The following is a 26383-nucleotide window of genomic DNA, read 5'->3' on the forward strand; positions in this document are numbered from 1 at the left end:
GTTCTACTCTTGGACATCTACACGGGCTATACCATGAAATTGACAAAGTCATACAAGCAAAGGGTATATCACCTACTATTTAAAAGGAATTTGCTATAAAATACACGGTGCCAAACATAGCGTTTCGCCCATGTATGCTAAGTAATGCGGGGGGGGGGGGGGGGGGGGGGGGGGGGGGGGGGGGGTTACACCCAGCACCTACCTCTGTTAATCATTCGAAGTATTGCTTTCTAAAAAAACTCCCTCCGCTCGAATTATAATTTTTTTGGATTTTTTAGATACATTATTTTTACGGAAGGGCTAGCGCCTGGACGTCCGCCCGCAGGAGGCGTCTGGACGGTACTCCCCGTTCAAACGCGCCTGCCTAAGGCACCTGCACGGTGACCCATGTCGGCGCCCCAGCAGCAGTAGTAGTCGGCTGCGATAGGCCGATGTTCCCCGGCCACCGGGGTCATTGCAACATATGACTAAAAACAGATGAAACACTTGAAACATATGCTTAAAACATGCGTGTATAGCCATAACAATATATGCAACATCCAGATGAAAACACTTGCAACATACGTATGAAACATCTGAAACACTTGAAACATGCATGTTATGCAACATCGAGATATACTTCTGCAACATCCACATGAAACACTTAAAACATACGTCTAAAAACAACTGAAACACCTGAAACATAATTAAGCTTGCAACATGCATATACTGTCGGTGCAACATCACAGGATCTACTTGAAACATGAGTCTGAAACACCTGAAACACTTGAAACACAATGTCGCCAGCTGTTGGTATATTTAACGCACATAGATAAATCCGCAAACGCACGGATACCGCTGTAGCTTTTACCCGGAAGTATTTCAAGTATCGTATCCACAGGGGAACGTGTGAGACTAACTATGGTCTAACTTAACTAGGGGTAGCAACAAGGTTATGATGAATATGAGCGTAGAGAGAAAAACTAAAGTTCTCTAGTTCTGACTTGGGTAAGCTATGTCTTCTACTATTTAAATAGGGACATTACTTAAGGAAAGACACCAGTAGAGTATGCTTCCCGTAGTAACCGCGTCCTACTTACCCTACAAACAGGAGGTGGACTACAGAGGATTCAACGAGGCTACAAGAGTGACCCTCGCGAGCTACCACCGATCCGGAATGCAGGATGCATCCACAAGTAATCAGAGTCTAAGCACCAAGCTTACACTATAATTACTACTTTACTCTTCTCGGATAAAGAATAAAGCACTCAAACAAGTTGTGAACCTAATGAATAATATAAACAAGAAGCTTACTTGAATCAGAAGTTGATTACCAGAGAAATCTCAGAGGTAAGCTCAGATAGAACTTGGATCTGCCAAGGTACAAGCCGTAGAGAGGGCACCGACATGCCAGCACCTCCTCCAAACTCTTCTCTCACTCTCCATCTCACTATTATTTACAAAGACTAGCAGCCTGTTCGGCTAGTGCTAATACGATCGTAGATTATTACTGCTAGCTGGTTTGGTGTGAGAGAAAAATATTGTTCTGGCTGGAAATTTACGATCGTTTACGACCAAGCGAACATGCTGTAGATCCTATGGAGGATTAATCTTCTCTTGATAGCTGGCTCTGATTCTGACGAGAAGAATATGAATTAGGGTTTCAGGATTGCCTCTAGGGAGGGGGGTAGGAGCTACTGTGCGCAAGGAAGCGAGGTGGAGTAGGGGGCAAGGAATCGTCACGTCATCAATCCGCGTCAATTTCCTCGATCACCGTTGGATGCACCGACTATAAACCGCCTTAAATTAACGGTGTAGATTTTGGAAACGCATACGAGGCAGCGGAGGGCAAACGGACTCCGAAGCAAGCCGGTCGACCTAGGGCTTGGGCCAACCGGCCCACTTTCATGGCTGTTTGGCCCAAGCTTCGGCGTGCTGATTTCTGGAACCTTCTAGAGTTGTCTTTGCAGTTTTCGCGGGTTGAATCACTTGTTGTTGTCGGTTTGCTTGTTTGGAGTGTATGACAGTGGTCCTGGGAGCTGTTTTCTGGATAAATCCTCCTGCATACAAATATTTACCAAAGCTCGTGGAATTCATTAGTTTAAACCCCTATACCTATGTTTGGTGATGGAATTAAATATAAATGCAGGTTATGTTGACGGTTTATAATTGGTGTTAGTGACCGTCAACACCGGCCTAGTGGGGAACTATGGTAGCTAGCAAGGTCGCTATCCTCCCCTAGCCTCCGCCGCCCCACAACCCCCTCCTCCTCCTCTTCCCCGCTCTCGTACGAGGCGGAGTACCACGCGACCACCACGAGCTTCGCCGTGCAGCGTCTGCGCCCACGGCCTAGCCGGGAACCGCACTGATGAGGAGGGCCCAGGGCATGGAAGGCGCGCCGGGTTGGAAAGACACATGGGACACTGCCGTTGCGAGGGTGACGCCGACCATGGCCGGCGTTGGTCGGGCACTAGCATGGCGGCAAAGCCTTATCTGCTTAAAAGAACGAGTGGAGTGGAAGGGATGACCGACTCTATGTCGAGAGTGGGAGAAATATTTTTGAGAGAGAGACTAGGCGATGTTGGGCCAGTAGCGAGTAGGTCCAGAAAGCGCGATGTTCGAACGAACAGACCTGAGGAGAGCATTACCATTATTTTTATTGTTGACATAATGTATGTGTAAGTGCATCACGAAAGTTGTGTACCAGGAAAACTAAAATATCTTATAATTTAGAATGGAGTAAATATTAATTTCTGAGCAATTTGTAGGCAATAATCCACATACCCGTGCTATGGCGGATCCAGGACAAAAAAAAAATGACCTATGGCGAACTTTGGACTGCTAGTTTTTTTTCCGAAGTGATTATATAGAATAGAAAAGATAATAGCATGAAAAAATAACGATATACTTATATATATATATATATATATATATATATATATATATATATATATATCCATAAACCATGTCACAATCTCATGATGCTTTTATAAACTCTAAAAGATGAAACCAAATTGCAACTTCAATTGTTTCTTCAGGTGCAGCAGTATTTGTTCCCGTGCTTGGACCGGAAACGGTGCTAAAGTATCTCTTTAATCCTAAAACTATCGATTAAAAAAATCAGTAAATCAATTGCTCAACTATAGGTCAATCAAATTCGCAATAGATTGAATCAATTACCTTTTTCTTTTCTTTCCCCTATGTATTGCTGCCGCACCAGAATTTTGCATCGCTAAACCTGGACGCCTGAACTTGACAGCAGCAGCAGACCAGCATCCAGCAGAGCACCAGTGCAACGCAGCAGCGACCGCCGGCCAGCAGACAGCAGTGCGATGCGGCGATGCCCACGGACAGAACTAGACGCAAAGCAGAGGCTTTTCACATTCTACATGGGCTTCATCAGGGTAAAATAATAGCCCAATTAACAGGCCCAAGCGAAGTCCAAAACTCCAAGTGAAAATAACGATTCGAGCGGTCCAGCCTGACCTTCGTCTTCCTCTGTCCGTGCGTATGCGTGCTCTTCGATCGCCGCCGGCCATGGCTTGGCTGATGCCTGAGGGAGGGAGCGGTGGGGGGAGGGGGTTCTCGCCGGCGGGGAGGTCTGGCGGCCGCCAGGCCTCGCCAGATTGGTGGATCCGCCCCTGTACCCGTGTACGCACAAAAAGAAAACCATAGCCGAAATTAAAAGGAAATAAAGAAGGCGTGCCAGCCAATGCCAAACCAGAAGCACTATCGGGTGCACTGCTATGAAAGGTCTTATTAGCGGGGTAAATAACATTATATCTATGCCGGCTCAAGTCTCTATATAAATTCGTCGCAAAAAAAAGTCTCTATATAAATTTTTATCAACCGAATTGTGAAAACCTTGTGACATTTGAGAACACGCCGAAATTTCAAACTGCAAATACAAATACAAGAAAGTAATCATGATCTATAAGTCACGGAGGTCGTATCGGCCATTCTGATTCGTCGTTATAGCAGTCAGCACGTATGAGCAGATATGAATAACTTTTTTTCTTCCTGTGGGTCATGAGTGGCTCAGTGTGCCCTTGCCAAGTGCCAAGTGGGACTGGGACTGGGACAGTGGGGCGTGTCCAGTGGCCACTAGCCACTGGCGCGCAGCGCCTCCGCGGAGCCAATTCCGATGCATCCTCCTGCCACGACGCCACGTTTCGATCTCGCGGTGGCGCCGAGCACGGTGCGGCCACCGATGGCACAGGGGCCGGGAGGGAACGGGAAGCACGGCAAGGACGCCCCGCGCGCGCCGCGAGCGAGGCAGGCCACTCGCTGTCGCGCGCGCGCTGCAGTGGGAAGTGGCCAGCCGCAGGCCGCAGCCGGGACGGCGCGGACGACGGACCGACGGAGAGAGCCTGTAATAAAGCATGGCGCTGCAGCGATGGACGCTCGATTGATGGATGGATGGACACGTACGGGCGGACGCCGACGCGGCCGTGCTCTGTGCCTCTGTCTCATCGCGCTACGGCCGAAATTGGGCACGCGAGGCCGGCCGCTCCCGCGCACCCGCTCCTATAGGCCCGGTCCGGCATGTCTCTCCGATCGACTCTCCATCCCTCCCGGGACCGGCGAAACGCCTTTTTTTTTTCTGGTCTCGTCTACTCTACACGCACAAATATGGCTTCCTCTTGATCTTTTCTTTGTTCCTGACTTTTCTCAGTAGTCGTCTCGCTTTCTGCAGGCTCTAGCGGTCTAGCCTCTAGTGCCGTGGCCTATACGTACATTTTGTCCAGTGTCATTACTAGACTAGACGTACAAGCGAGTACGAACTCTCACGTTCACTTCAAATCTTCAACTGTTTCACTTTATTACGCGGATCCATCCGCTGAGCCTGAACACTTAACTTGGATAGCGGCGTAACGCACACTTGCACGGCTGCACGAAGACATCCGGAATAGCAATGCGCGTAGGCTCAAAAAATGAAGCGTAAATACCGTACTTTATGTGGAGATTTAAAAATTTCCAGAAGGGGGGCATAATGGCTCTGTTCGTTTGGTTTATAAGCCGCCTGTGCTGATTTGTACGATTGATTTGTTGGGAGAGAAAAATATTGTACTATAACTGATAAACTTGCTTATAATGACAGCTGAACAGAGTCTTTATGTGAATGCACAGAATTTAACTAGCTAGGTATAGTGCTACTTAAGTTTCCAAAGGACTCATAGAGCTGAAGCACACCATTCCCTTTACATACTCCCTCCGGACCGTTTTTTAAGGCGCACTGAGCAAAATTTCAGATACCAAGACACCTTGCCGATTACTGGCCTGGTAGAATACAAGTATTAACTCAGCGTTGGTCATGCGTGCCTGTGTGGCCGACGGACGACACTACCAACGCGACTGATTGGGCCAGCGGAGAGAGAAGACGGAAGGATCAAGCGCTCTTCATGCAAACACTGTCCTTTTTGAGCGTAACAGAGCTTTCATTCATCAATAACAGAAGTACAGTGAACGGCCGCTACTCCCAATAACCAGTCTGGGATAGTCAAGCTAAAAGTGGGTACGCTCCGTGGCTGACATCATACTCGCACAACAATGGGCCACTGAGTTGGCATCCCTACACACCCACTCAACTCCAAAATCAATAAAACTCCTGCCTATCTCTATGATATCGATGTGAATCTTAGGGATCAATTAGGTGCAGATAGGAGGGTGAAACTCTTACTGGTTGAATCAAATTAAACCTAGAACTTGCTACGGGAGAGGGAGAGAGAGAGAGAGAGAGAGAGATGTAGGAGCATCTGACCGTCGGCTTTGGAGGATGACGAGCCGTCCATGGCGTAGTCGTCCCGGAGGGTGTCGGAGTAGTAGAAGCAAGGGAGTCCGGCGTGTCGTAGACGTCTGGTGTGGCGCAGAGGTGGCGATGGCGCTTCCCGTCGCTGGCAGCGCCCCCTCTCTAGATCGGACTAGGGTTAGGACATCATGGTGGGGCTGGCGGCTGTGGTGAATCTCGGGCCTTGTGCCCAGCCCCCACCGTCCTTTTATGGCGTTGCGCGACGGGGGGGGGGGGGGCGGCATCAGCCAGTAGAAAGGCTGAGCGCCCCTGATCAGGGCGCGGATCAAGGGCCCAATTGGCCGGTGGAGATCAACCTAACAATCGAAACACAAACCACCAATGGAGGACCTAAGACCGGAATGATCATCAAGCAAGGTCTTCAGATTCTGGCAGTCGATCTCCAGGATAACTCGGCCATGGCAATTCTCTGTCGCGAGCTCCAGCCCTTCCTTTGCCGCCATGGCCTCGGCTGTCAAGGCATCCGGCACATCATCATACCATCGCACTGCTGCCGATTGCACCCGTCCGAGATGGTTGCGGATGACCACACCAGCGCTGCCAGTACACGAATGTGAGTCAAAAGCTGCATCAGTATTCACCTTGATCCAACCTTGATCCGGCCTTTTCCATTGCAACACACGTTGAGGTTTAGCCGGTCGGGCAGCCGTCTTCAGCGAAGCCAACTCTTCCAGCATGGAGGAAATAAAGCGCGCTGTCGCCCCCGGCTCCCAGACCTTTCGGCCATGGCGACAGGCATTCCGCCAGTCCACAATGTCCATGTTCCACAGATCAACATGGCAGACACCTTGGCCGAGCACATCTCAGCATGTAAAACATCAGTTGCCTATGTACAAGGGTGGAGTTTTGGGATTATGATCCCCAAAAGCTTCTTGACCTCCATCGAGAACCTACTAGCCATGGGACATTGGAAGAAGGTATGGTACAAAGACTCATCAGGGTCACCACACACCTCGCAGAAGCTCTCCCTTGCAACATGTCGATGGTTCAGCTCAGGCAGGGAATTATGAAGAACCCACCACCAGAAGACATGCACCTTCAGAGGCACGTCCAACTTCCAGACCACACTCCATGATCGGTCCTCATCTGATGCTCTGGTTTCACCTGCAGTGCCCATAGCAGCCACTGCTTGTTCCTCCTTCAGTAATCAAAACGTCGAGCGTACCGAGTAGAAACCATTTTTCTCAAACGACCAAGCTACCACATCTTCCTCTAGGTGAGCACTGGGTTTAATTTTCAACACCTCTGCCACCTCCAGCTCAATGAATGACCTGCACACTACCCTTTCATCCCAACATCGCGTTCCAGGGATGAACATGTCACAGATCAACTCCGTAGTAGCCTTTGGCATGTGAACCAGTGGTCTTAGTGATCACAGCCTAGGGATCCAATTATCCTGCAAAATATTTATATTCCCTGGACCAACTCGGTTAATCGAACCTTTCTTCAGCACATCTCTGCCATGAAGGATTGCTCTCCAAGTAGCCAAGCTTTGCCTCTTTTTGGTCGTAGAAAGGAAATCATCGGAAGGAAAGTACTTCCCCTTCAGGACCTTTGCACACAGCGAATCCGGTCTTGTGATCAGCCTCCATCATTGTTTCCCCAGCATTGCCTGATTGAACAACGAGAAGTCTCTAAAACCCATGCCACCTTGATATTTTGGCCGAGTTAACTTCTCCCACCGTAACCAATGGATCTTGTGATTATCCAGTGAACTCCCCCACCAGTAGTTAGAGACTGCCGACGTAAGCTTGCGGCATACCACCGGTGATAATTTGAAACAAGACATCGGGTAGGCTGGCACCGATTGTGCATTCGCTTTCAGTAACACCTCCCGATCCGCACAACTTAAGTTCTTTCTAGCCCAACCACCAACGAAGCCCCTGACCCTAGCCGGTACATAGTTGAAGGCGTCTGCTGCCCCTCTCTCAGCTGCAGTGGGCAGACCCAGATACCATTCACCCAGGGCTTCATTTGGAATTTACAGACTCATATGGACTTTCTCCTTGCAGTCTTGCAGGCAATTTGGACTGAAAAATATTGCTGACTTGTGTTTGTTCACCAATTGCCCTAACCCTCTGCTATAGTCGTCAAGAATGGCAGCAACACGCTCCGCCCCCCGCTTGGATGCCTGCGTAAAGATGAGGTAGTCATCTGCGAACAAGAGGTGAGAGATCCATGGTGCATTCCTACTCACCCGCACCCCTCTTGAAATATACAGAGGACCAATGCTCTTTAACATACAAGAAAGGCCCTCAAAACACAACATGAACATGTACGGCAAAATTGGATCACCTTGCCGAATGCCCCGCGTCGGTTTAAAACTGTCCAAGAAGACTCCATTGACCCGGACAGAAAAAGATACCGAAGAAACACATTTCATGATCAGAGAACACCAAGAATCCGAGAAGCTCATCGCCTGCATAACTGCGAACAGATAGTTCCATTCAATTTAATCACCATACAAATTAAAATGCTGCCTCGATTTCTTTCCATGCTAGTTAAATACTACTTCGGGTGCCCTATATTACGGTCTTTCACAAAAATGCAGCCGTGCCTAATAAAACGGTCCAGAGGAAGTATATTAGAGCAAGTATAAGGGCAGCTCCAACAATCGACTTTTAAACTAGCTCTAAGCATTTTCTCATATTTTAATTGAAGAGAGAGAAAAGCTAGCTTTTAATCAAGAGCTAAGCTCTTGCACATGTTTGTAAGCTTATGTAAGAGTGTCATGTGTGGCTATCTATGTTAAAATTTATGTGCTAAAAGTTAGCACTATTGGAGAAGTTGGCTTAGAGGTAGTAACTAGCTCTAACCATTGTGGGTGCTCTAATAATAGGCTAGAAGCCAGCTGAATGCTGAGGTGAAAGAAGGAGAAAAGAAGAGAGAGAAGTTGTAATCTTACAACCATCTTAGACACAAGAACCAAAAAACTTTGTGAGACAAAAGTGGGCTATGTATTAATAGTGAAGAGATCACAACAGAGGTAGACCACAAAAATCCTTACAGCCAGCAGCCGACTATATTATTAGCCTGGCTCTTATACATATGTCCTTTTGAGGCTATCGTCTACTGTAGACTGTAGAGCATTGTCACCCAAACCAACAATATATTCTTGCATGTCGAAGACGTGACAGTGCAATAACTACTAGTATCTTATATTGCATGTAACAAAGAAAAAGTGTATGTTTATGCTAAATGGATAGGTGCACACCAGGGGAAAACAAGGCGTAAAAGGTACAAAGAGATAAAGGGACATATCTTGAGAGATCGATCGATTTGTGCTCACACCTATATGTGGCTACTTTGTTCTAAATATAGCTCAATGCACATGCAAATCCTAATATTCCTTATTTTTCAAACATAAGAGCCAACAGTTCTTGGAATTGAACATTTTATAATAACTCTATGAAACAGAACTTGCAAATCTTATTATTCTCTATTCGCCTTGGTGGTATCGAAACTTGGAAGGAACAGAACGCCTGATGCTTCCGAGGTGCAGCATCATCCACAGAACACCTCCTAGGACCATCAAGCGGCAAGCGGACCTGTGGATCAAAGTAGGCGTGACCTTGGTTGTTTGGCTATTGGCTAGCGAAGTCTGTAACTTTGTTTTATTGGGCAGCCTATGTGTTATTGTCCTTTTTCTTTCGCCGCCTAAGCAGGGGGCCTTTCGCAGCTCGTTGCAATCACAACCTTCTATATCTTAATTACAAAAATGTGCAAGTGTTTTGCATATTTGTGAAAAAATTCTCGATCACGCAAAAAGGTTTACGCGTCTTTGTATTAAGGTAGAGAAAATTTTTAATACAACGTGTCTTAGCAGCGTCTTAGCCTCTAGGGGGTTAGAAGGATTGTACATAGACGCTCACCCACCCTAGTGTAAAAAATAACTCTATGAAAACACGAGAACCCATGCATGCCAAATAAAAACTTGAACCCGTATAGAACCTAAAACAAGCTAAGTCACGCTAGGTTGGCCATATCCTAATATTCTCAGTTTTTAAGTTGTCACTGGACTATCCCATAAAAGGAAGACAAATCTGAAATGTTGAATTAACCTCATACCTATATATTATCGAGCATAAGAGCAAGGCTAATAATACAACAAACTCCGACTATATGTAAACTTACAGCCAATCTATCATCTACTCGTATAATAGTTAGCCTACTTGTCTGTCTCATATTTTTTTTTATTTTTTTTGCATAAGTTGTTTGTAAGCTTACAGTCCGTTTCTTTTATCTCTCTTCCCCTCTCTTCTCCACCTCAGGATACAGTCCGCTTAGGGCACTTTGTTATACTTGCTCTAACGACTATCACATTCACATGTAACAAAATGGGTTTCCGAATTGTCCAGGGTTTATCATAATCCATTACAATCGACCAACGCAATTTATAATTCCACTTAGATTACGATTTTTATATCCGATCGTCATCGTAACGGCACCGTGCCTGATTCCCTTCCATTCCGTGTTCAAAATCAAACCATCATAGCTCCTCAATCCTCATCAATCAATTATCTGGCGGCGGTGGGCTCACTGTATATAACCAAAAAGTCACAGCAATGTCAGGCTATACGGCCCCAGCTGTTATCATTGACGATTCTACTGGGCTGGCTGTGGCTAGTTGGCGCCTGGGCCAGGCGTGTCCTACTCCTGCAGAGGAGCTGCGCTCACTGTGCGTAGGCAGGCGCCCCTCCCGCCACCCTGACACGGTCACACGGCGAGAGGCCGCGAGAGGGACGCCAAGGACGTCCGTCACGTGAGAAGGGACGACGACCCGTCGTCGGAGCCGACGGGCCGATAGATGAGGTGACCCCGCGACGCGACGTGCACTGTGCGCATGCAGATGCAGTGCGCTCGCTCACTCTCGTATGCTACATTCGAGTTCCACTTGCGCCAGCCGCGTCCAATCCCCGGCTACGTACGGCGCGCGCGCGCGTGTCAGATCGGCCGGCCGGAGCGACGAAACCGAGGCGGGGAAGGAACACCGCGCTGCCTCGCCCGTGGCGACCGCCCGGTCGGGTCGGTGGGTGACGGTGGTGGCGGCGTACCGGTAAACAGAGCTTGCCATTGCTGCTGGGCCGCGTCGCGCTGCCCGAGCCGGGCGCTAGAGGGAATCGAAGGCTGCCCCGCGTTGCGTGAGCGCAGGCGGTAGTAGCAGCTCTCTCTGCTGGTGGCTTTCAGGCATTTCGCGCGGCACCACCGCGGGCTCGACACGTCCTGATTCGGGCCCTGTGCGCGGCAGCGACCCGGATCTCCACCTCGGATTCACCGCGCCGCCTCGGTCCACCCGAACCCTTCCCTCTCGCGGTCTCGCCTCTCTCCCCCTCCCTCGCCGCGCTCTCACATGGTTGGGCTATCTCAATAACACCACCTAAAATACAAGATTTATTCGTACTTTGGGAAACGTTACAGCCAAAAGGTTCAATACCTATTCGGCATCTTCTCCAACAACAAGACCCCAAAGAGAATACTTTCTGCAAATGGGTTTCCAGGAGAGAGGATACCTATATTTGGTTTGTGTCTCTCAGACAACCTAAAATAGGTCTCCTGTATAGGTACTCTGTTGGAGGCTGATTTTGAATCTCTCATTATCCATTTTGGTTTTGGGTCTCCTTATTGAAGACAGTCTTACGCTACGGCCGACCTCACCGTCTCGCCAGTCTCTCTCACCACGCGTGGGCACGGCGCCATCCAACGACCGGCGCGGCTGTTGGGTACTCGGCGTCCATCTGGTCCGAGGGGCTGTGAGGCGCGGTCAAGGCAAACGCATACGCTTCGAGAGCCTACGACACGAGTCAGTGATCGACAACGACGACGGTAGCTGGTTGGATTTCACGGCAGCGGGCGGGCGCCTGCTGGTGCTGGCTATATATTACTACCAGTTTCACTTGAACTTATTAGCCCAGTGTTTACACCAAAATTTGGAAAGAAAAATGCGAGAACTCAAAGCTTCTAAAACTGTATCACCAAGGAATCGATTAGATGTGAGTCAATATCGGCTGGTCGTGATGCAGCGTCGGAATCGGTTATTTTATAGATGACGTCAGCAGACAACGTCAATGGACTACGTACGGATGGTGTTGAGAGGAAATATGTCGGACTCTACAAAAGAAAAAGATTAGGGTCCAAATTATTTTTAAGTTAGAAATGTTTTCTTTTCTAAAAATTGTAATGAGTCATATTTGAGTAAGACTCATGTTTAGGTTCCGGGTATAAATATTGGACCTCGGTTATTGTAAGAAATCAATCAATCAATCAATACAATTACTTTTTTGGCTTCACGCCAACACTTAGGAGTAGGATACTGTAGATCTCGACGAGTTCTTCAACAAGCAGGACTGCATCAACCGATCGACCTCCGGCTTGTCTGCGAGTACCGTCATGACTTGTATCATACTTGTAAAGCTGCATCAGCTGATTGATCTTTTACGAGTATAATATAAGTTAGTTATCGATCTGTATCATTATTTTTAATGCTGCATCAGTGGATTAAACTTTTGCGAATCATAATATAGATCAAAGTTATCAATCTTGTGTTAAACAATTTGTTGTTTAATACAATATCACCAGTTATCGAATCTGCTAAGATTAGTAAGATTTTTCTTGCTGTTTTTGGCTGATTCACCAGTTATTGATCTTGTTATAATTAATACTCCATTAATTATAACAAATAACCTGATTGAGATAGAGATAGATCGGCATCATATCATCATAATTGGTCATCTTCTAGTCTGATCACGCTTTGAATCTTGTGATTGATGACTTAATTATACTAGATCGGCTATTTTATCTCTATTCCAATCGAACATAGAGTGTATTCAAAGACATGTTTCAATCCTGAATAAACTCACTAGTTAATGAGATCCAATCTAATGACACTATCATAGCTGCATCGATCCGGTCGAACCTCACTGGTAAGACTTTGGGTTAGAGATTATCGATTAGTGGTTTTGTTCATGGTCGAGACATGTACTCTGTTGGTTTGCTATGTCTGTATCGGCTATTTTAGCCTATTCGCCTGTGCTTTCACACATATAGCATGTTTCCATAAACCTGTCAATATATAGATGGTTTTATAGATTCTTTGGCTTTAGTTTGTTACTATTATCATAGCTGCATCGATCCGGTCGAACCTCACTGTTGATAGTAATAGATTAGATCCAGAGCGTTTATAGATTTATTTGTACTAGACAGTCGATTTGTTCGCATGTTATATCCCTTCTCGTTAAACTTATCGGCTCAATGTTTTACACTGGTTATATCCATCTAACTGATGATGTTTCTTTATATTACTTATACTTAGGTGTATTGTACTTGTTATTATAAATCAATCATGACCCACAGCATTATAGTCCCTAAACAGTCGATTTCTTCTCGTATCGACTATTTAGTCAATTCTCCTGTTTGACTGCTCTCGAAGCAGCATACTTGGAACTGTCTTGGCAACACCGCCATGTTCCACCCTAAACTACTCATAAAACTTTTTTCTTCTTGTCAATTGCAAGTCAAATTGACTGGCACGCTTTCGAGATTTTCGGGATCAACTGGTCCTGTGTTGAAGCCAAGCAGATCTCTGGGTTGACTCCGCCCAGATCGTTTCGACTTGCAGTGACTCCGCCCAGATCGTTTCGACTTGCAGTGTGTCAGACGCATCGCTATATTTTTGTGCCGACACCCAGCTTATCCGTCATCGTATAATTTTTCTCTCGTAACAAAATAGCATCAGCCGGTTTATAAGCCGAAAAATCCATCGGTGTCTTGTGTGTATAGGAGGAGTATAGTACAGTACTTGTACAACTCTCCACCGGTCCACCTCCACGCGAGTAAATGTGGTATATCTGTCGTCTGTGGAGCTAACCTATCAGCGCCCTGCGGCCGGTCGAAACCTATGAATGGCTAGCTAGGACTAGGAGCCTCCTAGTGACCATTGGGCGGCAGAGCCTACCCTACCTAGGGTGAGGAACTGAGGACGACGCGCGAGGCGAGATCCAATCAGCACCGCACGAAAGAAAAGATTCTTCTCCGCCGGCCTCGCTCTCATCCGTCTCGCTCGGCTCGTTCCTCTCCCAGCCAGACCAAGCTAGCAGCATATAGCCCACCACATGCCGCAGGGCCCTCACCTCATCGAGCTAATCGAGTGGGAGCTACAAAAACCCAGAGGAGGACGCGCAGCGACTCGGCAGCGAGCGAGCGCGAGCTCCGTCCTGTGTGCGGTATGTTGTGTCTGCGCTAGAGGGTGAACGGGATGGATCACCTTCGTCAATAATTGCAGTACGAACACGCAAATCCATAGCTTATTAAGAGCTCGCTGTTAGCTACTGCCGCCTACTGCTGGTAGCGAGAGAAAGCAGCAGAAGGATCGTCGATTTGGAGAGGAAAGCCTGCGTGGGCGTGACTGGTCGAGAGATCAGACGACCACCATGGGCCGCGGGAAGGTGGTGCTGCAGCGGATCGAGAACAAGATCAGCCGGCAGGTGACCTTCGCCAAGCGCCGGAATGGCCTGCTCAAGAAGGCCTACGAGCTCTCCATCCTCTGCGACGCCGAGGTTGCGCTAGTCCTCTTCTCCCACGCCGGCCGCCTCTACCAGTTCTCATCCTCCTCCAAGTAATCAAACAACCATACTCCTTTACATTCGCTCCAATTTCCCCTCTCCTTTTTATTAGCTAGCTAATTCTTCATACGTAATTCGATCTGGATTTTGTTTGTCCGTCCCCACGCGACCTTGCATGAACTCATGAGGTGGCGCTCTTTAATTTGCTGGTTTCCTTTTCTTTCTCTGTTCTATTGGGCAACTGGTACAGTGTACAGTACTCATCTCTTTCAGAAGGTAGCATAGAAAGTCTACAAACGGACGGGGGGCCGGGGAAAAGCGAGCAGGAGGTCGACACATGTACGCATATACCGTGTATGTCTGTCTCTCTGTGTGTGTGTCACTCAAGGGAAAAACAAAACAAAAGGGTTTCATTTGATGTGCACCTCATCAGTGTACCTGGCCTGTAAATGTATCAGTTCATGTTTGTGCACATATGCATACGCTTAGCCTGATTCAACGCAGCTGTTTTAGCACGCAGTTCGACTAGAATGTGAATATGGTCTGTTGGTCCTTTGGTGAACTGTGCCTTCCTGGTGCAGGCATGTTAGTGGATGGTCTTAGCATATGCATGCACTTTTGTGAGTTTTAATTCGGCAACTACTTCTTTATACAATTCTTTTCAGCATGTACTTCTCTTCAGCATATACTTCTCTGCACAGTTAAGTTTGTTATTTGGATATAACATGATGTCTAGATAATGGGCAAACATATATAAAACATTTTATGAACGTAACATGAATTGGTCTTTAGCATATGCATGCACTTTTCCCAATACATTGCTAATTGCAAGCATCTTTCTTTTTATTATAATCAACAATGAATATTATTTAATTTCTTTAATGAGCTGCGAGTTGTGATACATTTTATAATTTCTAGTACTGCTCTCTTCTGTCTTCTCGCATTATATGTGATAGTTTCCAACAAAACGTACTATTATTGCAACAATGTAATGTACGTTGAGAAGATCTATGTGCAATTTCTACTCTGTAAAAAAAAAAACAAAGAGATCTACTCGAGCAGCTCCAACAGACTAGGTAAATGTAATCGTGAAGCCATTTATAGCTATTGTGCTTTAAAAAAGCATTCCAACAGCTATATTGTTTTCTATCCCACCATTCTCGCCGACTATATTTTCCTAGCGAGTCCTGCTTGGTATCTATGTTTTCTAATTTAGCTAGGCTGTTGTAAAACTCTTCATTTTGGATGGGCTTTCTATTTTACATAATGGCTAAATCTTACAATTTGGCATCTAATTTTACCAAGTCTCTTGAAGTTGTTCTTAAACCACATCACCTACTTACATATACAACAGCTTCATATATTTTGGGAAAATTGCTCTAAAACCATACCAGCTAGCTGTGATACTTTTAACTGCTCGAGATTAAGGGTATATTTGGATGATAGAATTAGTTTTGTTACTTAATTGCTAGAATTGGCAGAATCTGTGCCAAACGCGATGTAGCCATTTCTATGTGAATCAGGCAGAAACGTTTAAGCTTTTTGAACTACAAGAGATAAACGGAGTTGTTTTGCCTGATTTTAGTTTTTCTGATCCCAGTCTAGCTGGCGAACTACAAACGGCTCAATAAACTGATTTTGATTCACTAAAGAAATGTTTTAGTGAATCCAAAATATTTCTATAAGAATTTAGAACCTACCAAACACACCGTGCTCCGCTATGCAGGATTCCATAATTCGTCATCTTGGACAATGGCACATTCTCCAAAATATAGCTTTGGCTATGATTTTTATTATGACATATAAAAAATCAATAAATATACATTTTATTAAATTACTTTTTAAGACTAATCTTAATTATTTGTCTTAGTATTTTCAAACTAAATATTTTAAAAGTTCCTGATAGTCAAAGTTGTATAAGTTCGACCTAACCTTGTCCAAAACGGAAGAATTGTGGGAACCAAATGGGGTACTTAGTGAAGCATGAAATGTGAAAAGTAGCCTGTAAAAACTACACTAGATTTAACACTGAAGTGGGCTGGTGTCAATTTGGGCTGTGTTCTTTCGGTAATCAGTAGCTCTGAGTGCTTTTAATTGATTCTCCACTTTTACTATTACACAAAAAGGGAGCAGATTAGTATGTATACACATTAACCGTAGTACACAGCATAATTCTGCTATCTGCCACTAAAGTGGTCTTGTCTAAAATAAATGCAAAGAGTCAATTTTATATAACTTTGCCAGCCATTTTCACCTTTAAAAAAGTATATGTCATTTTAGTTTTGTCCTAAGTTAAATTTTCTCACTTTGATCAAGTTTATGGGTAAACATCCAACTACAACATCAAGTTAATTTTGTTAAATCCACCATGAAATATGTCTTTATAATGCGTTTATTTCATATTGTGTAGATGCTAACATATTTTTTCTACAAACTTGTCAAAATTACTGAACATTGACTTTGGTCAAACCTAAAATGATTTACATCTTGAAACGGAGATAGTAGTATGTACGGCAATATGCTGATCCATATCATAATAAATACTTTGGTTGCATTTTATTCATTTCTGGTACCATCAACAACAACATCAACATAGCCTTTCAGTCCCAAGCAAGTTGGGGTAGGCTAGAGTTGAAACCCACCAAGAGCCCCAAGTCACGGTTCAGGCACTTCAATAGCTGCTTTTTAAATACTCCTATTCAAACATAGATCTCTAGATATATCCTAAGATTTCAAATCTTTTTTTATTGTCTCCCCCATGTCAATTTCGGTCTTCCTCTACCTCTCCTCATATTATTAGCTTGGCTTAGGACTCCACAATGCACTGGTGCCTCTGGAGGTCATCTTTGGATATGGCCAAACCACCTCAACCGATGTTGGACAAACTTTTCTTCAATTGGTGCTACGTCTAGGCGATCACATATATTATTGTTCCAAACTTGGTCCATTCTTGTATGATCGTAAATCCATCGCAACATACATATTTCTGCAACACTCAGTTATTGAACATGTCGAATCTTTGTAGGACAACATTCTGCTCCATACAACATAGCCGGTCTAATCGCCGCTCTATAGAACTTGCCTTTTAGCTTTTGTGGTACCCTCTTGTCACAGAGGATGCCAAAAGCTTGTCACCACTTGATCCACTCTGCTTTGATTCTATGGCTAACGTCCGCATCAATATCTCCATCCCTCTGTAGCATCGCATCGATCCCAGATACCGAAAGGTATCCTTCTTAGGCACTACTTGACCTTCCAAACTCACATCCCCCTCCTCTTGTATAACTCCGCCAAAGTTGCATCTCATGTATTCGGTTTTAGTTCTGCTTAATCTAAAATCTTTAGACTCAAGGGTCTACCGCCATAACTCTAGTTTCCTATTTACTCTCGCCTGGCTTTCTTCCACTAACACCACATCATCAGCGAACAACATACATCAAGGGATATCCCCTTGTATGTTTCTGGTAACCTCATCCATTACCAAGGCAAAGAGATACGGGCTTAAGGCTGACCCTTGATGAAGTTCAATTTTAATCGGAAAGTAATCTATGTTGCCATCGTTTGTTTGAACATTAGTCACAACATTGTTGTACATGTCCTTAATGAGGGTCACATACTTTGATGGGACTTTATGTTTGTCTAAAGACCACCACTTAACATTTCTTGGTATCTTATCATAAGCCTTCTCCAAGTCAATGAAAACCAAGTGGAGGTCCTTCTTCTGCTCTCTAAACCACTCCATAACCTGTCTTATTAAGAAGATTGCTTCTGGTACCATATCCTAGGAAAATAATTGTTACCTATTTTTGAACAAAGTGTAAGAGCTTTGTCTTTCAGTTAAGAACAAAAGTGGGTGGACAAGACTCTACCCAATAATCTAGTGTGGTTGCCTATGGTGTGCTACATGAACAATAGAACCATACTTGGTTTGTTACCAGAGGCTTCAATTTCCATATTAGTGCTCAGATTTTCTTTTACCTATATTTTTCTTGAAATTAATACCTTGTTTTATAAAAGTTAAAAACATTCTCCATATATATAGTAGTCTAATCCATACATCGTCCAAGCTCCAAATCATATAACTTCACTGGCCTTCTCTAGTCTTATATAATCAACAGTCGTTTAGAGGATCCAAAGAACTTTGACTGGATCAAGGCTCTGACCTACAATGCCAAGCCATGCCTTAAACTGAGAGAAGCTTATAAATTGTACATAGAAATTTATTAATAGACCTTTAACTTGCTCGAATGATAAGTTCCAGAAGTGTATGATGAGTGTCGCTGATGTTTAATTCAAATTCCTTTGAATCAACTCTTGGAAGCGCCTAACCTCCAATCAAATGAAGAGGCAAAATAATCAAATTGTTTAACTAGAAAGGCATAATGAATATGTAGAAATAATGTTTTCCAGCATTGTCTAGCTGGTATGGTTTCTAGTCTCTTCATGAGTTTTTGTTTCTATATGTACATATTTATATATGAATGCATCACTTATTCATTATTTTATTGCCTTAATATCAGTCTGCTTAAGACTCTAGAGCGGTACCAGAGGTACATCTATGCTTCAGCTGATGCTGCAGTGCCATCTAGCGATGAGATGCAGGTGTGAGTACTATCCATTTTACTACTATTGCAACATTTATAGCTAGGTGATACTACTTTTATATCATGTGTCCCTCTCATAACTACCTGCTTTTACTAACATTGTTTAAGTTCTGAAACACTTTAAACCTGATCAATTGTTACCGACAAATAGTACCTTTCATAATAAGAAAACTATACGTTTATTATTATTCTTATTATTTATCATTCATTTCTCATGAAAACACTTTATCATCAACTAGTGCATTTCTATTTCAATATTTCATTTCTGAAGCAATGATTTCCATGAAAATAGATTCAGTATAAAACTAAGCACTAGTGAAAACCCTAGCTCTCAACTTATTTAATTTGGTTGTACAAGAGCTACTGTTAGTTTGGACACTTTTTGCTCCAATCCTTAGGATGACACAAAGTCAAATGCGCTAGAAAGCTGCTGTTGTTTTAATGCATAAGAGTCTTCTTGAAGATCAATCAGTGCACTGATGATCTATCAATTGACAGTCATGAAAATTTCTGTCTATAGTTGCTAAATCTGAGTAGTTTCAGTTTGTTTGGATTTTGGACGGCAGGTCTAGAACAATATCCTCACAAAAATAAGGACGAACCATGAGAATCATTGAAACAAATTGCAATACTTGATATAGCAATCGAAGAAAAAAAAGAGAATGTACTGTATCAGTCATCAAGTGTGAGGTGCATTGGCCTAGTTCATCAGTTGTATGCTACCCTATCATGGTGGCAGTACTTGATCGAGTGTTCCAGCTCATAACAAACAGTTTCGTGGAATGTTTCTTCATCCATGTTGTCCACGTTAACAGTACTTTAAATTATTCAGTAGTTTGGCTAGTTGCAAATCCAATGAAGCATCCAGCGAGTGCATGGCCAATAATAACCTGGTTGGATATATCTGCATGAAGTCACGCAGGGAGAAATTTATTATTTTAAGAAATTAAATAAAAAAATAAACTATGGTAATCTTGTATCAATTTTCAAAATACTTTTCCAATATAGATGGCCAATGCTGTGCAGCTATCATAGGCCCCGTCATACTAACATACAATTGTTAGACTCATAGTGCTTGTTTTATGATCTATTAGTAGTAAGATAAATTTCTACATACAGCTATTTTACTGTATGGATTTAACTAAGAACAGTATATGGTACTAGATTAATAACGTCTACATCTTTTAATGGTCATATTACAGATGGTGCATTTATATACAAGTAAACATCATCATTATAGAGTACATGCGATCCATCTGTTAATACACTGACCACTATTTTTATTAAAAAAGATTTTATCATCAATAGTGCACAACAAAAACTATTAGGGCACCTTTGGAATGCAGAAATTTCACACGGATCAGTTTATTTTAATAGGAAGAATGCAGGAAACAAGAAAAAAAATCCTGCAATCCAAAGGGCCCCTTATATTTCTCATGTATATGTTCTCATTATGTTCGCTATAATATAATAAAAGGATCATGGTAAAAAAATTTAGGCTGAAAGGACGAGTATAAATTAAAGAGACTAGACATGTTTAAATAATATGCATGTTTTAAATATCACCTCTAGATAGTTTACCTGCGGACAGTATGGACAGTTTTGGGATATTTCGATCCAATGTCTGATGTCTGAAAATGCAGAATAACTATCAAGAATATGTGAAGCTGAAGGCACGAGTTGAGGTTTTACAACACTCACAAAGGTTGTGATATTTCCATATAATAAGTTCGTTCCTATTTTTCCTCTGTGTGGTTATACTCCAGTATTTGCTTTGTTTTGGTAAAGAAAGTACTGGTGAACCCACTGCAGGAATCTTCTTGGTGAAGATCTGGCTCCACTTAGCCCTAGTGAACTTGACCAGCTTGAGAGTCAAGTAGACAAGACCTTGAAGCAAATAAGATCAAGAAAGGTAAACTAAGGATGAATGATGTCAATGGTATTTTGCGCACAACAGAATTATAGTGAACAAACTTTTATAATGCATGCCTTGGCACTTTCCTACCTTATATCTGAACCAATACATTTATAGTGCAATTGGACTTGCATTGATTATTCATTCAATTAATTACTAGATGAGTCTCACTTGAAAAGACAGGATGCAGATTTCAAAAAAAAAAGAAGACAGGATTATAAATGTTGATTTGTGCTACTTTCATAATAGTTAAAATTTGAAAATGTAGAAATAAAAAAGTTGAGGTGTATACAATTTAGAAGACATTTAACCGGTATTTAAAACGTAGATAGATTGTCTTAATGTTGATTTATGCTACTTTCAATTCACCTGAAATTTGGAATGCCCCCACCATGTTGCTATCCAAGTAACTCTCTATGCATGTCTTCATTTGCATTTGGCAGACTCAAGTGTTACTTGATGAACTTTGCGACTTAAAGAGAAAGGTAATATCGCCGCAGCAATGCTACTATGACTCTCTGTTTCATTACTGAAATCCAATATATGACTGAGCATCCGGCCCTCATCTCTTGCAGGAACAAATGCTGCAAGATGCAAACAGGGTTCTGAAAAGGAAGGTAAGTGACAGTTGAACTGGAAAACTCGTAGCACCCACGGTTGGCACTGGCAGTAGTAGCTCATATAAACAATGGCCCTTCAGCTACCTCTGCATTTGCCACCACAACTTTGAAGCTGAGCGCCTGAACCAAGGATGCCATGTGTATAAGCAGTTCATAGCTGCAGCCTCTGCTTGCAACATTCCAACTCCTTTGCTTTTTTTGCTGGATCGTTTATCGTTGGGCCACTATTTGTTTCAGCTGGACGAGTTTGAGGCAGAGGCTGCTTCTCCCCCGCAGGTAGCGTGGCAAGATGGAGGCGGCATGTTGTCCCATGACCCTCCACAGCCAGAACACTTCTTCCTGGCTCTGGAGAGCAACCCATCTCTGCAACCTACGTAATCTCTCTCTCTCTCTCTCTCATACACAGTCACACACACAAAGTTGTCTCTCTGTCCTGAATCCTGCACTACTTCCGTTTATGCAGATACCATACGATGGACATGAACCAGCAGCCAGTGCCAGAGCCGGGCGGCTGCTACCCTCCTTCGTGGATGGCTTAGCCAGTGCTTCATTCCATTGCCTTGAGAAGTGCCCTGTCATTCAGAGATCCCTACGAGTTCTGTTGCTGCTTTTGCCTGCCCCTTTGCTGCTTGCAATGCTTACCGAACTGTCCAAATGACCACATGGTCATATATAGGTTATTATCGTCTTTATCTTCTGTTGATCACGTCCTGCTCAGCTGCTTTGGCGCCATGCAAAATGGCTTGGCGATGCACGCTGGAATGGGCTGAACTGCTTATGTTTTGAGAGTATAAATCGTTTAGCAATAAGCATTGGCATGCCCCTCTGTTTCAAATACAAGTACACCGTACTATTACTAACTAGAGACTCTGCTAATTCTCACCAAATATGCTACGAAATAATTAAAAGTTCTCATAAAAAATTAGAAACATCACTTGGGGATCCAACGTCTTCTCTTCATCCAAAACCTACAAGATTTTGGTTGGTCATTCATATAACGCCCTAGCCCGAAAAAACAGCTAAGATCCACTCTACACATTGAATGGACCACGACTAATTAACTTTCTTGCGCTTTCGTCCTCGCTTCGTGCAAAAAATTCAAACCAGAGTTCTATAGCTTTTCAGACTCAGGCTTTTTAAGTTGGTTCGGTTGCCTCCAAGGTTCTGATGTGGAATTAATTCCTGCAGCTACAGTGTTCCGTGAAGCCCTCTCTTGGCCTAGCCTACGTTTATATGCCTAGCTCTAGCTCCTCGACCCAAGTGACAACTGTACGAGCTTCCGAGTCATATATCGTAAAACCGCGACTCTCTTAGCTCCCGAGCCATATGTCCACGAAACCACGAGAGTTGACTCTGATACCATTTGTAACGCTCCCGAGCCATATGTCCGCGACTCTCTTAGCTCCCGAGCCATATGTCCACGAAACCACGAGAGTTGACTCTGATACCATTTGTAACGTCCCAGCCCAGAAAATCTGATACCATTTGTAACGTCCCAGCCTAGAAAAACGACGAAAATTCACTCTATAAACCAGCTAATTAACTCTCTTACGTTTTTATCCTCGCTTCGCGTAAAAAGTTCAAACCAAAATTCTATAGCTTTCCAGAACTCAGGCTTTTTAAGTTGGTTCGGTTGCCTCCTAGGTTCCGATGCGGTACTAATTCCCGTGGTTACAGTGTTCCGCGAAGGTACAGTAACTCACATCACTCCTAGCGCTACAATGCTCGGTATTCATATGTGAGACCCCACTAATGGGCCAAGTGGGACGATCTGATGGCTGGGCCGAGCGACGAGCATTGCAGCGCGCCTCTGGTTGCCGGTTACTGTAGCACACAGAACACTGTAGCTGCGCGAGTTTAGTCCCACGTGGGAACCTGGAGGGGTGCTGAACTAACTTAAAAGCCTGAGCTCTGGAAAGCTAAAGAACTTTGGTTTAAACTTTTTTATGAAGCGAGGACGAAAACATAAAAAAATTAATTAGTAGACAGTCCATTTAATGTGTAGAGTGGATCTTAGTTGTTTTCTTACCTTTCCCGGTTACGATGCAGAGGTTGATCTTACCTTCAAATGGTTGTGTAAGAATTACTATCTGTCCAAACACAAGGTGTTTTTCTTGTTGTTGATTAAATACCAGCTAAGTACTAGGAATCTTTTAAGAAGTAAAAACATGCACTTGGAGTCTTGGACTCATTTTTTCGAGAACGTGCTTCACACACATTTCATTAAGAAGATAGAGTTTACAAAACGGCTAGCGGAACATCAATGGCGAGCTGCCGTTGATGAACGTTCGCCCCCGACACCACCGCACCCCAGAGCTCGCAAGAGGTTGTAATTTACAGAAAAACGATTTGCGACGAGACTCTACGCAAGGCAATCCTGCTCTGCTCCTTGATGACGATGTCCCTCACGACATTGCGACGCGCCCGGCTACTGAGACCGCGGGCGTTCCACACCAAGACATTGTTTGTTTTCATTGGGACACTGTGTTGCGACGGTGAGCATTCCGTGCTCAATGGGATGCCGACGCTGCGGCGGGACTCCGTCTCTTGGGCTCCAGGAACAGCTCACGCATGGCGGCACGCTTTGCTGAGGAGAGTGGCTCGGCAAAGGTCTCCCGGAACTTCTTGGCGATGGCGGCATCTGGCGTGACCTGGGCAGACCACGGAGCTCGAGGCTTCCACTTGTTCAACAGGACCTTCTTTGCCTGCTTCTCGGGTTGGGGTCGTGGCCTGCAGTTGTGGCCGCCAAATGCACTTGGACTCGTATAACTATGTGCTTGGCAACCTGCTAGTAGAAGAATCCTCACAGCATCTTTTCCTAGCATATCACTTTGCTAAGAATGTACTGAGATATCATCAACCTTGATGTTTCAGTGGACTGCAATTTACCAGAAGCCACATCTTTGCTCAATTACAATCACAGTTCTTCGTGGAGGCAATAATCCTCATGCGTTGGACAACCTGAACAGCTAGAAACGACCTCATTTTCAAAGGAAGATTCGATTTGCAGGATTGTCGAAGATTCCTCTTCAAGGAATTGACACTTCTCTCCTACAAACTGAAGTCGGTATCTTTTTTATTTCTTTCTTTGTTTCTTAAGTTTTCCTCTACTTTATTTCTGTAGCTTTAGCCGTTTTGTAATCTTTCGGAGCATCTTCGAGAGTTCCCAATAAAACCTCCCGATTTAGAATATTTGACAAAAATGAGGAAAAAACCCATCTCCAACCGTTCCCAATCCCACCTCTCAATCTTTCGGCGCTTGGAAAAATAGACCGATCGTGCGGATATATTCGCGCGTATCTATCTACCAACCTAAAGGTGGTAGGAGGGTTTCTGATGCAAATATACAAGAGAGAAAGAATATATAAAAGTAGTTAGGATAATTTAAAAATAGTATAGAATTGCTGATGTAAAATCGTCTTCTATATTTTAGGAGTAAATTATTGAAAACTAGTTGGAGATAGTCTTACTTATTCCTTTCAATAATTTTTGGCGAATTAGAAAAGCTCGAAGAAAATTTTAGAAACTCTTGGACATGTCCTTAGACTTTTGGACTGGTTTTTCAGTTTAATAAATCACTGTAGGGGGCCAGGCCCCTCCAGATTTCTCAAAAAAAATATTATCTTTGCATAGTAAGGGCCTAATTGGTTGGGCTCCAAAATTTCTCCAGCCAAAACTTAGGCAGCCATTTGGTTGGGCTCCAAAATCAGACCAGCCAAAATTAGGGCAGACCCATACTAAACTTCTTACCTAGGTTTTGGCAACTAGAATTTGACATGCCCTTGTTTTGGCTTGCCCTAATTTTAGCTGGGCAAATTTTGGACCTAACCAATCAGGCCCTAAAAGACTCCAAGTAGGAGGTTTGTGGTAGATGGTTGGATTTTAGATTCTCCTTTTAGAATTCAAACGTTTGGAATCTCATTCTCGTTTCCTATAGGAGATTCAAATGAATCTTATTTGAGTGGTAGTGCAAAGTTGGTTTGTTGTACCCCGGCAAAGAAAAGGAAAAAAAGGTCTATCACTCTATCGAGATGCACATTCAGGTATTGTTGTTGTGCCTTCTTTTTATCCGAAATTCTTGTGAAAAAGCCAGAGCCACGAAAAGCTTCCAGAATATCTAAAGTTTCATATCCAAAGCATGTTATAAATAAAATCTGTTGTAGCCAGTCTTATGTAAGTGATTTGAAATAGTAGGACCTGCAATGAAGACGTATGATGGACCTAAATGAATTCGAAGAAATATAAAGGTGCAACATAATTTTGCATTATTGTTTGTGTTTCTAATGATTGTTTGATTATATATAAGCATCCATGATTGTTTAGGTCTTGTTTGGATGCACATGTATTTATTGCAATCTACATATATTGAAATAGATTGGAGTGAATTGAACTAAATTTCATTCCATTTCACTCAACACATGTGGATTGAGGTGTATACACATACATTCAAACAAGCCTTAGTGGACAAACATTTCGTCAACATGTACAGTGCTTTGCCATTTCCTTTTCAGGGCACACAAGGGCTTCGTAGTTTGTATAATCCTGCTGGCTGTTCTCAAACTAAACACACGGTAAATTGCTCTACTACCGTACCTCCAATAGCGCAGACAGCAGAAGATGCTTTCGATTATCTCACCAGTAAACTACTTTCATTGTCTGCGATAATATGCAGCCGAAGAGGATAAAATTGTTGTACCTTTTTGGAAAGGACAGTGCACGATCGTGAAAGCTGTCAGCCTGTCACTGTCGATCTTACAGCAGACCAACGGTGGTTGATATCCAATCCAATGGTATCTTTTGTCAAGCTTTTCATGTGACTGGGCTTAATGCAATTCTTTTTCTCCTCTAATTAAACTATCTAAAGTTTCAGTAACAGCAGCACAGCACAAAGCGTTAGC

At 43.7% G+C, this 26383-nt stretch overlaps 1 protein-coding gene across 2 annotated transcripts; it reads left to right on the top strand.

The window, feature by feature from the left end:
* Window positions 1–13777: 13777 nt before the first annotated feature.
* On the top strand, window positions 13778–22294 carry LOC136517642 (MADS-box transcription factor 34-like). 2 transcript variants are annotated; one of them, XM_066511265.1, is made up of 8 exons: window positions 13785–14399; window positions 18867–18948; window positions 20594–20655; window positions 20763–20862; window positions 21309–21350; window positions 21441–21482; window positions 21723–21859; window positions 21949–22294. In XM_066511265.1, the coding sequence occupies exons 1-8, from the start codon at window positions 14215–14217 to the stop codon at window positions 22022–22024; spliced, it is 726 nt and encodes a 241-aa protein (XP_066367362.1). In that variant the 5' UTR covers window positions 13785–14214; the 3' UTR covers window positions 22025–22294. The 2 variants fall into 2 exon arrangements, with proteins under 2 accessions (XP_066367370.1, XP_066367362.1); XM_066511273.1 differs by lacking the exons at window positions 21723–21859; window positions 21949–22294 and adding an exon at window positions 21566–21696 and having other exon boundaries at window positions 13778–14399.
* Window positions 22295–26383: the final 4089 nt, after the last annotated feature.

Source organism: Miscanthus floridulus, chromosome 2, assembly GCF_019320115.1.
Source record: "Miscanthus floridulus cultivar M001 chromosome 2, ASM1932011v1, whole genome shotgun sequence".
In the NCBI taxonomy this organism is placed as follows: domain Eukaryota; kingdom Viridiplantae; phylum Streptophyta; class Magnoliopsida; order Poales; family Poaceae; genus Miscanthus; species Miscanthus floridulus.

Bases quoted from the DNA above. Each gene is read 5' to 3' on its own strand.
- LOC136517642 (XM_066511265.1), top strand. From the start codon at position 14,215: ATGGGCCGCGGGAAGGTGGTGCTGCAGCGGATCGAGAACAAGATCAGC. The intron at 14,400-18,866 runs GTAATCAAACAA...CCTTAATATCAG, and splicing joins CAGTTCTCATCCTCCTCCAA to TCTGCTTAAGACTCTAGAGC. The intron at 20,656-20,762 runs GTTGTGATATTT...AACCCACTGCAG, and splicing joins GTTTTACAACACTCACAAAG to GAATCTTCTTGGTGAAGATC.